Source organism: Amblyraja radiata, chromosome 7, assembly GCF_010909765.2.
Source record: "Amblyraja radiata isolate CabotCenter1 chromosome 7, sAmbRad1.1.pri, whole genome shotgun sequence".
In the NCBI taxonomy this organism is placed as follows: Eukaryota; Metazoa; Chordata; class Chondrichthyes; order Rajiformes; family Rajidae; genus Amblyraja; species Amblyraja radiata.
The window spans coordinates 59,888,051-59,904,202 of NC_045962.1; the positions used below are offsets into that span (position 1 = coordinate 59,888,051).

At 41.8% G+C, this 16,152-nt stretch overlaps 1 protein-coding gene across 9 annotated transcripts in view; it reads right to left on the bottom strand.

The window, feature by feature from the left end:
• nckap5 (NCK associated protein 5) overlaps nt 1–16,152 on the bottom strand; it is a 486,547-nt gene that overhangs the window by 65,924 nt on the left and 404,471 nt on the right. For all 9 annotated transcript variants that reach the window (XM_033024638.1, XM_033024643.1, XM_033024642.1 and 6 more), the window contains one exon: nt 631–718. In XM_033024638.1, coding sequence (XP_032880529.1) covers nt 631–718 — 88 coding nt within the window. The remainder of the gene's footprint in view (nt 1–630; nt 719–16,152) is intronic.

Here is a 16,152-nt window from a genome sequence, read left to right on the forward strand (position 1 = left end):
GGTGCATAGAAAATATGAAAAATTTAAAAGAGAACAGCTTGATACTTTTCAATGTATCAGATTTCAGAAACAGTAATCTTACTCGTAACCAATGCACTGAGATGGGCAATAAAAAAATCAAATGAAATTTTAAAGGACACCCTGGAGGGATGATGGCTATTTTAGCCTAGAAAGTAGTATGAATATATCCAGAAAAAGCATCTAAATTAGGTTGCAAGAGCCCGATTTTTGTTTTGTTTTTTGTTGCAAAACCACGTGTAGAGTGGCATGGTGGCGCGGCAGTAGAGTTGCTACCTTACAGCCCCCGAGAACCAGGTTCGATCCTGACCATGGGTGCTGTATGTTCAGAGTTTGTACTTTCTCCCCATGACCTGCGTGGTTTCTCCGGGTACTCCGGTTTCTTCCCGCACTCCAAAGACGTACAGGCTTGTAGGTTAATTGACCAGTAAAATTGTAAATTGTCCCTAGTGTGGGTGTGCTAGGATCGCTGGTCAGCATGGACTCGATGGGCCGAAGGGCCTGTTTCCATGCTGTTTCTCTAAACTAAACTAAAATTCATGTAGTTTTAAACACACAAAGGGCACAAAGTGAGTAAAGAATGCAATGATCTACCTTATATACTTTCCATACCTATCATTTGATCTTGGCCTGTTGATTCAGTGATGACTTCCTTTGTGATTTCTGGGTTTGTATTTTTGTCCATCTTGGCACCTAAAATCTGTAGTAATTGGAGAGGTCATGAAATATATGTTAATAACATACTTAAAAAAAGGAACATCAATTAATTGATTCAAAATAACCTTTGTTCCAAATCAGATCTTTAAGCAGTTGTAGCAACATCGGGATAGGATTGTGGCATTTGGAAGAGAATTGGATAATTAGGGGCAGTCATCTTTGCTTTGTCCACAGCAGATTATATCTCAATAATTTGATTAATTTAAGGATGTGATAAAGATGATAGATTAAATTAGTGCAGTGTGTATGTTATCCACATGGATTTTACCAACGCATTTCATGAAGTCTCTCACGGCAGGCTGATCATGAAGATTAAGATATACAGAAACCACAGTGATTTAGTAGTTGGATTCAGAACTGGACTTTCCATAGAAAACAGGATAATGATGGAAAGATCTTATCCTGGCTGGAGGTATGTCACCAGTGACAATCCACAGGGATTTGTGCTGGGACCTTACATATATATATATCACAATAGTGTGCGTGTCCAAAATTAGCGGAGTGGCAGACAGTGAGAATGGCTATCAAAAGATACTGTGGGATATAGATCTGTTACAGATATGGGCGGAGCAATGGCAGTTGGAATTTAATTCAAGCAAGTTTGACGTGCTTGAATGTAAGTGAAAGTATATTGTTAATGGCAAGACACCCTTAACAGCACTGATTGTGTTAACAGCAAATGGTTTGGGGTCCAAATACATAGCTCCCTCAAAATGGCAACATAAATAGATAGAGCGGTAAAGAAGTGTATATTATGATTCCTTCAATGAGTATAAGAGTCAGGACTTCCATCTTCTTGATCTCAAAATACCCTTGCATATTTATATACCCCACACTAATCTCACAATCCTCCATGAACTACTTCTTCATTAAGACCAATGTAAAATATGCATTTACTATCTCGCCTACATTCTCTGACTCTTACTCTTATCGTTCTACCCTCTCCCTTGTGACCCTCTTGATTTTAATGTATGTATAAAAAGCCTTGAGATGCTCTTTAATCTGACTTGCAAATACCATTTCATGCCCCCTTTCTGGCCATCCAAATTCCTTGTTTGAGTTTTTTTCTATTCTCGGTAATTCCTTAAAATCTTAATCTTCTCAATAATGTTTCTCTATCTAAAAAATTGTGTTTTCAGATCAACTGATATAATAGTCAATTCATAGGAACATGGGCAATTGAAAATTCAATCGGACTTTTATCCATAATAGCCAAATACAATTATGTGACCCAGTAGAAGATTAAGAAAAGAGCCGAGTATTTAATACTAATCTTGACAATTACCAATGCACCATTTTATATTGTTGAATTAATAGATGTAACCAATTTAAATAATATGGCTTTATGACATTACTACCATTCAAGCTGTGTACTTTATAGTAAAAAAGGTAAAATTGCAAATCACAGGAAAATGCGCCTATGTCGTAGTGCAAAGTCCCAGTCACAGAAATAGTTTTATGAATTTGTCAGACACTTTCCCAGTACAGGGAAAAGCTGCCTGTATGTCACCAATGGTTGTACAGCATTAGATGGTATAGACAGATTGGCACCATTAAAATTTGGCTCTTGAAGCTGCCTCCAGTAATATGAATAATATGCAATATGCATTACTGTTGCCTTCTATAGTAATCTACCTGCTTTGTTACAACTCTGTCTTAGACTGGTCATTATATTATATCATATGCAGCTTTTCAACTTTAGTTATATTGTCATCAATATATTGCATTGCAACAAATGACAGCAGAGATTTATGCATGCTTGCTTCCATGTCAATGCAGCTCTGCTATTCAGCTCATATTTGTTTGATAAATTTAGGAAATGACTTACTGCAACATTGGATCACACAAGCATTTAAAAGTTAAAGTATAAGTAATCATGCACAGCTTTCTCTAGAAAGTCAGAGTTGAATATAACAGAAGTATTTAAAGGTCAATTCAGTCAATATTGAGAAGTCATGTCATTGTTTTTAGACCATCCATGTGCCTGCCAATTGTGCAGTTCCAGTCACCTATGTAGAAGGATACAGTAAGTATTGAAAGAATGTGTGCAATTAGAATGATTCAGTTCATTAAGGATGACAAAACTTGTGCATGTTGCCACTGCAAAAGAAACTATTAAGAGTTAGTCTACTTTTTAAAAAAAAGTTTATTTCGGATTCTAAGGAATCAGATAAAACAAACTAATGATAAACTATTGCACTCTTCCCAGAACAGTAAACGCTGAGCACGATTAAATAGCTATAATTTCAAAGGTAACTTTAGCCTCCGTATTCCCAATCTCAATTGACCAATTGATGGGAGATTAATTTTTTTAAAGTATATATATGCATGATTACTCTTTACCACTTAGTTTCTACAGTGCGGACACAATAAAATTCCAATTGGCTCCTCGGGAAAGGCTTTGACCTCCCCTGTCTGATTACAGTTTCTCTTTTCACACCTCTGTGACCGCCTAATTTTCGCATCCCCCACCACCCTCCACTTGAGTATTGGGCGGACCATGTTGTTCCTATTGCATTACACTCAACAAGATGCCCTGTTGAAGTGAGACTTGCTCCTGGTTGTGGTTTCACACAGTAACCTTGACTGAAATCTACACTTGAAGTGTTGACTGGAATCATTATCAGCTTCACATTTATGTACGTTGAAACTTTGGTGCTTCAACACGATACATATTGCACAGCAATTCAGACTAACCCCGTTGTTCTTATTGTGCTGCTGATATTGGGCTGCTAGATGGAATCACCTTTCAGCACTTCATATTGGTTCATATGAAAAACAGTTCAGGCTTTTCCTCGCCTTGAAATATATCTATCCATTAAACTTCAAGGAGATTTTGACAAAAATTCCAGCCATGCAAGAACTAGTTTCATAAAAAAGGAAAGTAATAAATTAGGATTTCAGGTAATTCAGCCCTCATGCATTTCCACCATTCGATGAAATCATAGCTGAACTATGGTATTTCATGGTGCAAGAGGATAGCTTCAACATCTTGGACCAGCTGGCACATATTCAAGATCGATGGGTTATATCTCTACAAGACTGGGATCAATGGCTGTGTAGAATGGTTCCATTTAGTCTAATTGGTTGGAGAGCAATTAGTCTAAATTGCAAGCTACAAATGATAGGTGTGACTGTGGGACATACTTGAGACATGGGTATTGTGAGGGCAATCTGTGGAGTTTTACAATAAAATGTACAGTTCTTTTTACAGTCCAGCTTGTAATTGCCACTACCTTTGGGAAGGCAAGACTGGCAAGCCCATGCTGATTAAATCTAGCTGCAAGGATGAACTCTTTGAATCTATGTTAGCTTTTATATGCATGATTTCTGCTGAGCATCAAAGTGGAGTCTTAGATTTTCTTTAACATTTATTACCACTATACTTTATTTATGCATAGTCTGCACAACATCTGTGTTTGATATTCACATCCTAAATTGTGTAACTCTCGAAGTCTGCTATGAGACGATGGCTCGAATCATACTAATGACAGCTGTCCTCATTTATGCCCTCAGGCTAGCTCCTAACAAGCTTGAGATGTTGCAGATCCAGCTGTTCACCACATAGATTGAGATGGTAAAATACAAGGCTCTGGCTTGATGGTTTTGGGAAGCCTATGCTGTTTTCTCAACAGGCCTCAAATAGCTAAAAATAAAAATAAAATATAAGATAGTTAAAAATTCATTAAACTATCGTAAATCAATTAAAACAAAATATGACTGGGATGAAACAAAACATGACAATGGACATGGCTGTGCTTGGCCCCTGTCACGCCATTGTGTTCCACTGTGGGAAGTAAGGAGCACACACGTATGTGAGGAGGACACAGATTCCAGCTTTCTAATAAACTGTTGACCGTAGACTGTTGACTCTCTGCCACAGAAGGTAGTTGAGGCCAGTTCATTGGCTATATTTAAGAGGGAGTTAGATGTGGCCCTTGTGGCTAGAGGGATCAGGGGGTATGGAGAGAAGGCAGGTACGGGATACTGAGTTGGATGATCAGCCATGATCATATTGAATGGCGGTGTGGGCTCGAAGGGCCGAATGGCCTACTCCTGCACCTATTTTCTATGTTTCTATGTTTCTATGTAGGTAAGTCTGAGTTAGCCCAAAGATAGACAAAAAATGCTGGAGTAACTCAGCAGGTCAGGCTGCATCTCTGGAGAATATGGATAGGTGACGTTTTAGGTCGGGACTCTTCTTCAGAGTTAGCCCAAATGGACTTGATGTGCTTATACATGGAATTATAGTTACATTCAATCTTAAGATCTGATCTTTGTGTGAATTGAATTGTTTGGGTGTCTTGTTTTGTTTGTATGGCTGTAGAAACGGAGTTTCGTTTGAGCCTCACTGAGGTTCAAATGACATGGAATAAATATTGAATTGAAATTGGACATTTGAATTTCCTAGACAACAAATACATTTCCATCCTTGGCTATGTTTTTCAAGAAATATTACAAAAGCACCCTCAGATATAGATCAAACCCTTTCTGTAAATATGTATAATGTATATTCTAGCATCCCTCTACTTTCATGATACCAAGATTTTCAGAGTGATGTAACAAATACAGGGTTACTGATTCTCAGTACATTTGCTTTGCTGCTTCCTCTGAGATATATCCACATTGATTATCCAGCAATGAAGAACCATTGTGTAATTCCAGTAATAACAGATGGAGCTAACAGAGTGTACATCACCAAGCCATAATGCATACTGAAGTCACCCTATACCCATCTGTTATCACAAGACCAACCCTTAGGGCTGTTAATGCGCTTAAGCCATTATCATTTATGTGCAACTCCAATATGTGGTTCATAATAACTTGAGGGTTCCAGCTTGCTCAGAACATGGGGCACCATTATATTAAGGCAGGCACAATTTATTTGGTTCCTTGCAGCCAGTCTGAATTGGCAGACATTATTTCATTTGTTTTTCTATAACTTACCAAGTTAGCATAAAATAAGACATCTCTACTTGTTATTTTGTTTCCGACTGATTAGATGTAGCGAGAAAATGAACATTTCTGCAATGTCTGCTTGGTAATTTGGTGAACAAGACAATGTTAACCTATGCTCTCATTTAAGAGATGCTGCTCAAAATATCTGTTCCAGACGATCATAAACATAGGAGAACGGGCAAACAAAAGAGATGCTTGGGAAAGCCTAAAAGTATTGGATTAAAATTAAAGACATCTTAAATGGGCGGCATGGTGGCGCAGCGGTGGAGTTACTGCCTTACAGCGCATGCAGCGCCAGAGACCCGGGTTCGATCCCGACTATGGGTGCTGTCTGTACGGAGTTTGTATGTTCTCCCAGTGACCGCCTGGGTTTTCTCCGAGATCTTCGGTTTCCTCTCACACTCCAAAGATGTTAGTGTGTTGGTTAATTGGCTTGGTATAAGTGTAAATTGTCCCTAATGTGTGTAGTGTATGTGTAGCATTAATGTGCGAGGTTCACTGGTCGGCACGGACTCGGAGGGCCGAAGGGCCTGTTTCCGTGCTGTATCTCTAATCTTGTATTATACTCTAAAATCACTACTATTAAAAACCAATGGTTATTCAGCAAATGAATAAGATTGTCCTTTACCATTCATTTCCACTTTGAAGCATAATTTATCTTCATACATGGATTGCATAATTTCAATATCCTGCAAAACTAATTACATCAAGTACTATTTTGATTAGCAACTTTTTTTAATGAAAAGGTGTATTTTGTTTTATTTCTTAAATGTATTCAATTTTTGAGAAATAATCAAGAATTATTCTGAAAATCTTACTATTCTGTTACATGATTACTGCAGCAGAATATAAGTGCTGAGTGATATGAATGTCTTTCAAAATGCAAAGTGTCATTCTTTCATGATTAAGTGTTATACAAAGCTAATTTTGCAGGATAGATGCACTAAGACAGAGAGTGGCAAAATGGATTTTTCAAGATGAAGGGGACAACCTGACACAGGTCAGAATTAATTATAAGATATTCTTAACTGTCTCAATTTACATAATTCAAATGCATCTCAGCCCTCTTGCATCTTAAATTTTAGCTCACTGTCATAAAGTGCACCCAAATTACATATATGAGTACCCATTATAGATTTCCCAACAGACAAAAATATAAAGCTTTAAACATGTTCACACTGCTGTTGTCTAAAAAGAACAAAATTACATCTCTTATGTGCTTCTTGACAGAAGCTATACTTCTGTCGTCAGCCTTGTATTAAATGAACCACAGATGAATTAAGTGACTGCGATAAGGGGCTATATTTTACTATCAAAGTTCCAGATCAGAAGGATTAAATTTCCTGCATGTTGCATATTTCCTGACTTCCAATTCACTCTCCTTTCGATGACAATACAAGGTCAGTATCCGAATGCACTCATGCATCTCAGTACAATTATTCTATAGTAACTAATTGCAACATCATGTCAGTCTCAAAAGCATTTATGTTTCTCAGAGTTTTAAATTTATCATTGGATTGAAAAAAATATGGTTATATTTTACATGGTTGTTTTACTAACTGAACAAAGCGTTCTAAAATGTATGCATTAGACGATAAGAGTTTGAAATAAGGAGAATTCTCTAGTCACTTAACAATTCAAGTTCTAACATTGTAGAATTTATTGAAACATTCAAAATGTTTCTGTGTAATTGTTAGGAATTAATGTTACCTCTTAATTTCTTAGGTTTCCTGTCGTTGCCAGTCGTTGACTTAAAGGGCAAGCAAAAATTGCATTCTCTGGAGAATTTGTAGAACTTAAAGAGAGAGCTTAAAAATTGTGTAATAAATTGATCAAAATCTGTTCATTCACTAATTGATTTTATGCAGCTACAGTGTATGGTGAGGGTCTACCCGTTAACTATTTCAAGATATTTATAAAGATAAGCATTTGGGACTGAGAAAGGGTAAGGGAGGATTATTACAAGTGGAACTCGGAATCCGAGAGAAAGTAGTTGTTGAAGATATGAAAGAAATGGTGCACTCACAAAAATACATTATCACAAATGCATCCAATAAAGCAAAATTAGTAAATTATATAAATGACATACTGCATCCCACAATGTAATGATGAAACACTGTACAAATTATTTATGAGCACTATGACTAAATATGAAAATATAGACAGCTGGAAACTAATGTACATAAGAAGGCAACGGAGCTGGAATGCAAGGTATCCGTGAAACAAATCAAATGTGCAACCAGGGGAGAAAATACATTAGACAAGGCCTACTCAAACATCAAGAAGGGGTTTAGAGCCACACCACTACCACACTTAGGCCAGTCGGATCACCTATCCATTCACTTAGCACCAGCATACACCCCCCTCAGGAGAAAAGCTCAACCCACCACCAGGACTGTTAAAACTTGGCCTGAAGGAGCTTCCTCACAGCTACAGGACTGCTTTGAAAGGACAAACTGGGACATTTTTGGAAATCAGGACTTGGAGGAGTACACATCCACGGTACTCTTTTACATCCAGAACTGTGTTGACAACGTCACCGTCGACAAACACATCCGGGTGTACCCCAACCAGAAGCCGTGGATGACAAAAGAGGTCCAAACTCTCCTCAAGGACCGCAACACCGCCTTCAGGTCTGGCGACAGAGCCCTGTACAGCGCTGCTAGAGCCAACCTGAAGAAAGGCATCAGGGATGCCAAAGTGGCCCACAAGAGGAAGATAGAGGACCACTTTAACAACAACGATCCACGGCGGGTGTGGCAGGGCATCCAGCACATCACCAACTACAAGCCCAGCAACAGCACGATGGCCGACGGCGACGCCTCACTGGCAGAGGAGCTGAACCGCTTCTTTGCTCGCTTCGAGGCAGAACCAGAAGAGTTTGTCACCATTCTCCCACCAGCCCCTAACAACAACAACTACACCCTCACTGTGCAGGAGCATGAAGTGAGGCAGGTGCTCAGGGAGGTGAACCCGAGGAAGGCTGCCGGCCCGGATGGCGTGACAGGAAGGGTTCTGAAGGAATGTGCAGACCAGCTCTCCGAGGTCTTCACGAAAATCTTCAACCTGTCCCTGTCCAAATCCATCATCCCACCGTGCCTGAAGTCTGCCACAATCATCCCACTACCAAAAAAGCCTGTTATCAGCGGCCTTAACGACTACCGACCGGTTGCTCTCACACCAGTCATGAAGTGTTTCGAGAGGCTGGTCCAGCAGCACATCAAAGCCAGCCTCCCGCCCACCTTCCATCCACACCAATTTGCCTACAGAGCAAATAGGTCCACTCAGGATGCCATCGCCACTGCTCTTCACACTGCACTGACCCACCTCGAACACCAGGGGAGCTATGTGAGGGTGCTTTTCATTGACTTTAGCTCCGCCTTCAATACCATCATCCCCAGCAGACTGGTCACCAAACTCATGGATTTAGGACTCTCCCAACCCATCTGCCTCTGGATCAAGGACTTTCTGTCTAACCGCCCCCAGACCGTCAGACTGGGCCATCACCTCTCCACCCCCATCACACTCAGCACCGGCTCCCCACAGGGCTGTGTGTTGAGTCCCCTCCTCTACGCCCTCTACACCCACGATTGTGCCCCCGCCCACTCCACCAACAACATCGTCAAGTTTGCGGACGACACGACTGTGGTTGGACGTATCTCAGGAGGAGATGAGACAGCCTACAGGGAGGAAGTCCAAAGACTGGCAGCGTGGTGTTCAGACAACAACCTCATCCTAAACACCACAAAAACAAAGGAAATTATCATAGACTTCCGTAAGAACAGTGCAGCCCCCAAACCCCTATTCATCAATGGGGACTGTGTGGAAAGGGTCTCAGACTTCAGATTCCTGGGCACACAAATTACGGAGGATCTCTCCTGGACTACAAACACCACCACAGCAGTCAAGATGGCCCAGCAGCGACTCTACATTCTGAGGATCCTCAGGAAAAACAACCTGGAGGAGAAGCTGCTGGTGTCCTTCTACCGCTGCTCCATCGAGAGTGTGCTGGCGTACTGTATAACCACATGGTATGCCAGCTGCTCTGCAGCGGACAGGAGAGCCCTTCAAAGGGTCATCAACACCGCACAAAAAACCACTGGCTGCCCACTGCCTTCCCTGAAGGACATCTTCAGCTCTCGCTGCCTTGGCAGGGCAGCCAACATCCTGAAGGACCCTTCCCACCCTGGACACAACCTGTTCCACCTGCTGCCCTCTGGCAGACGGTACAGGTCTTTCAAAACTCGCACAAACAGACTCAAGAGACAGCTTCTACCCCATAGCCATACGTGAACTTAACAATGCAAAATAAGAAATAACACTCACATTCAACTGAATGGTTCTACCTCAGCTGCTATTGTTATTTATCTGTAATTTTTTTTTATATGTATATATTTTTACCTTTTCTTATATATTTAAAATTGCTCTTGTGAATCGCACCGTGGAATTGACTTTTACATTTCGTTGTACCATGTGCAATGACAATAAAGAGATTCATTCATTCATTCAAGGTATAGAAATAGTTAAGGATGATGTCCTGCAAATGTCAGCAGACTCATAATTCAGCGCGTGTAACCAATAGCAATCAAAAATTGTAATTAGAATGTTGAAATATATGGCTAAAGTAATATACTAAAAGCCAGCAGAAATCTGTACAGGGCTCTGGTCGGACTGTTGAGCAGTGCATGCAGATATCAACCGATCCATAAGGGAAGCACAGGAGACTCTGCAGAGAAGAACCATTTAAACCACTGATCTGTGTTCTAAAGATAATATTTAGAAACTCGGCAATCTGGTCAGGAAGGAGCCATGTAAGAGGTAATTTTACACAGGTATTATAGTTAAGGAAATGGGGAAAAATGTTTTTAATTGTATTACTTTGTCAATAAATATTTTATTTTAAAAGACACATGTAATAACAATGTAAGAAAATGCATTGCATATGGCTTAGAATTCATGGCAGAATAATGGGATTAAAGTTCTTAGATTCTTCAGAAAAGAATTTGATGTTAACATAGAAAAACATTCAAGATCTTCGCAGCTAGAATTTAAGTGGTGTGTCATTAATTATGCAACGTACATAACATTGTCCATTGGTTTCTTCCATTATTTTGTGGCCGAGGTCTGAGTGATATTTTCCTAACCCTATCCTCTTCTCCCCCCCCCCACCCACAAACTCACCTCATTACCATAATTTACAGGCTGCTAACAAGTTATGAAAACGCAGGATTTTGTAGCATGTGATTTTTAGAAGGTTAATTTCTATTAGTACATGGATGAATTAAAATTATGATATTCCTGCATGATTGAGGCATTTCCGTTTAAGTAGCAAATGAATACTTAATCACTTCAATGACTAAATGGTAGCTTAGAAACATAGAAACAATAGGTGCAGGAGTAAGCCATTCGGCCCTACGAGCCATTCAATATGATCACAGCTGATGATCTAAGATCTGTACCCCGTTCCTGCTTTTTCCACATATCCCTTGATTCCTTTAGCCCTAAGAGCTAAATCTAACTCTCTTGAAAAAATCCAGTGAATTGGGCCTCCACTGTCTTCTGTGGCAGAGAATTCCACAGATTCACAACTCTCTGGGTGTAGAGGTGTTTCCTCATCTCAGTCCTAAATGGCCTACCCCTTATTCTTAAACTGTGACCCCTGGTTCTGGACTCCCCCATCATTGGAAACAAAACCCCTGCATCTAACCTGTCCAATCCTTTAAGAATTTAAAATGTTTCCATAAGTTTCTATACCCCGTCGAGTTTTCAAGACCTGTGCAGACCAACTGGCGGGAGATTTTGCAGATATTTCCAACCTCTCACTTCTGAGGACTGAGGTTCCCACCTTCTTTAAGAGGGCATCAATAATACTAAAGGCCCAAGAAGAGTAAGGTGACGTGCCTCAATGACTATCGACCAGTGGCACTATCGTCTGTGGTGATGAAGTGCTTTGAGAGGTTGGTTATGGTGCACATCAACTCCTACCTCGACAAGAACTTCGACCAACTACAGTTCTCATACCGCCACAACAGGTCAACGGTAGATGCAATTTCACTGGCTCTTCACTCCGCACTGGACCACTTGGACAATAAAAACACCTACATCAGGCTGTTGTTTATAGACTACAGCTCGGTGTTTAACACCATCATCCCTTCCAAGCTGGTTACCAAGCTCACGGAACTGGGCCCCTGCGCATCCCTCTGCAATTGGATCCTCGACTTCCTCATCCACAGACCACAGTCTGTTCGAATTGGAGGAACCACTTCATCCTCAGTAACATTTAGTGCAGGAGAACCTCAAGGCTGTGTGTTCAGCCCCCTGCTTTACTCACTCTATGTCCATGACTGCGTAGCCGGTCATAGTGCGAACTCCATCATCAAGTTCGTCGATGACACCACTGTGGTTGGATGAATCACAGATGGGGACTAGTCAGAGTATAGAAGTGAGATCGACCGACTGACCAAATGGTGCCAGCACGACGACCTGGCTCTCAACATCAGTAAGACCAAGAAACTGATTGTGGACTTTAGTAGGGGAAGGATGAGGACCCACAATCCAGTTTATATCAATGGGATGATGGTGGAAAGGGTCAATAATTCCTGGGCGTGCATATATCAGAAGATCTTTCCTGGACCCAGCACATCGATGCAATTGTAAAGAAGGCACATCAGCGACTCTACTTCGTGAGAATATTACGGAGATTCGGCATGTCGATGAAGATTCTTCTAAACTTCTACAGGTGCACAGTAGAGAGCATTCTGACTGATTGCATCGTGGCCTGGTTCGGCAACTTGAATGTCCAGGAGTGAAAACGACTACAAAAAGTCGTGACCACTGCCCAGTCCTTCACCTGCTTTGACCTCCCCACCGTCAAAGGGATCTATCGTAGTCGCTGCCCCAAAAAGGAAGCCAAAATCATCAAGGACCCACACCATCCTGGCCACACAATTATCTCACCACTGCCATCACGAAGAAGGTACAGGAGCCTGAAGACTGTAATGTCCAGGTTCAGGAACAGCTCCTTCCCCACAGCCATCGGGCTATTAAACACAACGAATAAGCTATGAGCTTTGAAATGCAAAAGACTATATTATTATTTGTTATTTGCACTATATTTATAATTTATTGAACTTTTTCTTTTTTTCCCCCGTTATATACAATATTTACATATTCACATGTTCTGCTGTGCTGCAGCAAGTAAGAAATTCAATGTCCCGTCCGGGACATATGACAATAAAACACTCTTTATTCTTGAGATTCCCTTTCATCCTTCTAAATTCCAGTTAATACAAGCCCAGTCAACACATTCTTTCATCATACGTCAGTCAGGCCATCCCGTGAATTAACCTGGTAAACCTACGCTGCACTCCCTCAGTACTGACCATGACACAGTTAAATAGTTGTGGGTAATAGCTAAAACAATTAATATTCAGATTTTCCTAAAATAACGATATCTGTTAATCACAGTAAAATAGAAGAGTTGGCTGATTTCTGGTGGAGTTGGTGTGTCCCCAATATGCTAAGGAGAAATAGTGATGGAAATTTGTTGCAGAAACTATGTGACAGTTCCCTGAAGATGCCTGGGGAAAGAAAAATCTATAACTTAAAGCAAAGTGAGAGGGTAACGGAGGAATATTATAACATGCAAATCAAAATCCGAGAGAAATATAGGAAAGAAATGCACTCTCAAAAGAAAAATATATTAACACAAATGTATCCAATAAAGTAAAATTAATAAATGATGTAGTGCATCACAGAGTACCAAGATAATACATTGGCATACTCAAAATAATTCACTCTCAACCCTATAGTCCTTTTCTTTATAAACATCATTGGGTGAGTGGGCAGATGCGGTAAACCTCAGATGCATGCTTCTCACTTTGAGGCGAGAAGCGGGAATGCAGATTATTATCTGAATGGTCACAGGTTAGGAAAAGGGGAAGTACAAAGAGACCTGAGTGTCCTAGTACATCAGTCACTGAAAGTAAGCATATAGGTACAGCAAGCAGTGAAGAAAGCTAATAGCATGTTGGCCTTCATAAAGAGAGTTGAATATAGGAGCAAAGAGGTCCTTCTGCAGTTGTACAGGGCCCTGGTGAGACCACACCTGGAGTATTGTGTGCAGTTTTGGTCTCCTAATCTGAGGAAGGACATTCTTGCTATTGAGCGAGTGCTGCGTAGGTTCACAAGGTTAATTCCTGGGATGGCTGGACAGTCATATCATGAAAGAATGGAGCGACTGGGCTTGTATTCACTGGAATTTAGAAGGATGAGGGGATCTTATAGAAACATATAAAATTATTAAAGAATTGTACATGCTAGATGCAGGAAACATGTTCCCGATGTTGGGGGAGTCCAGAACCAAGGGCCACAGATTAAGAATAAGGGGTAGGCCATTTAGAAGTGAGATGAGGAAAAATATTTTCACACAGAGAGTTGTTTTTTTGGAATTCTTTGCCTCAGAAGGCAGTGGAGGCCGATTCACCGGATGCATTCAAAAGAGAGTTAGATAGAGCTCTTAGGGCTAGCGGAATCAAGGGGTATGGGTAGAAGGCAGGAATGGGGGTACTGATTGTTGATGATCAGTCATAATCACTGAATGGCGGTGCTGGCTCGAAGGGCCGAATGGCCTACCCCTGTACCTATTGTCTATGTATCTATATATCTAAATAGTTGATGATCAGGCCAAAAGGACAATAAAGTGCTGGAGTAACTCAGCAGGTCAGGCAGCATCTCTGGAGAACATGAATGGGTGACGTTTTGGGTCGACACACTTCTTCAGACTGAAAACGTCACCTATCCATGTTCTCCAGAGATGGCACCTGATCTCTTGAGTTACTCCAGCACTTTGTGTCCTTTTGTATATTAACCAACTTCTGCAGTTCTTTGTTTCTACATGATGGGCGGATCAATGCACCATATATAGCCGCATAAGAACAAATAGCAAATTAATTATTTGAAAAGGATGTCCTAATAAACATATATTGGAACATGTACAGGATTTTACAGAAATAGAGAAGGATGCCGAAATCAAATGTTAACAAGTAATAACATAGCACTCAAATGTCTTAAATTTGAGCATGAATACAGTGATTTCTGGAGATCAGCAAGGGCCATTATGTCATTTACTATGACACATTTTACTTCGGAGTCACGTGAGTGACTACGTGAAGACCCCGCCAGCACGCATGCGCGACATAGCGTCTCACGCAGTGCACAGCGACGGGCGGGAGAACGAGCTCTCCTGCAGCAAGTTTAAAAATGGGACCTCCAGGTAAGTAAACTGCTCTGAGGTCGTATTTTGGAAATCCTTGTTCTGCTTCTCGTTACAGCACAATGAACAAGGGAAGACAACCAAAGAAGGTCGTACCCCGTCCGACTGCGATGGACCAGGAGGGTCCCAGCAGTGGGGGGCGACAGGCGGCACCTGGACCGCACATGCTACGGTCTTCAGTCACCAACAATATTTCTGTACAGCCAAGCCCAGCGCCGCTAGCACCACAGCTCGAACAACCGCAGCGGGCTGGAGACAAGGCTAAATGGAAGTCGGACCGGCCGGTTTACTCGGACGAGTCCGGTACAGAAGACTCACCGCCCGAGAGCGGCAGAGGTGACCGTTTGGGCCGCATGGAAAGGCTCATGGAGCAAATGCTCCAGCGAGACTTGCTCCGGGAGATGGGGCAAGCTCGCCAAGGGAGCACAAGCACTGGCCATCGCATCACCCTCAGCAGAGGGGAGCATTGGCGACCAGGACTGGGCTGGTCAAGAACAGGGGGCACTGGCTGAAGAACACGGCAGTGTGCTGGGGGTACAGGATCAGGAAGAGCTACTGGGAGTGGTGAACCGCTACGCGGCAACACCGCGAGCGGGACGGCCATTACAGCCCAAACTGGCGGCCAGTATTGACTACCTGTCCTTTAATCCACTCCAAGAACAGGTAGTCAATGAGGCGATGGATCTATACACGCCTCCCGAAAATTGCATATCGCTCAATGCACCAGCCGTTAACAGTCAAATCTGGGGGTACATTGGGCAGGGTATCCAAATTACAAAAAATACTGAAGCTCCTGACGTCGGCTATAACTTCATATGCTCGTTCCGTGGACGGGTAGACATGACAAACAATCAACAAGACACCCTGGCTCTGCTGTGCAACACACAGTATGAGATCAACAACCTCCGGAAGGAGGCCATAAGACCTGCCCTCAACCCAAAATTCACAGGACTGTGTAAAACGCCGACCTCACAGCCACAGATCCTGCTATTTGGCAAAGACCTACCAAAGCAAGTAAAAGATCTGGATGAAGAGTCCAAGGCATTTGGACTCATGAGGGCAGGCCCCGGAACGAGCAAGACCACGCAACCCAGATGGCAGTACCCCTATGCAACCATCAGTAGGCATCTACTTCATGGTACTGGTGAAAGAATGGGGCCCCCATATCATCCCTGGAAGCCTTT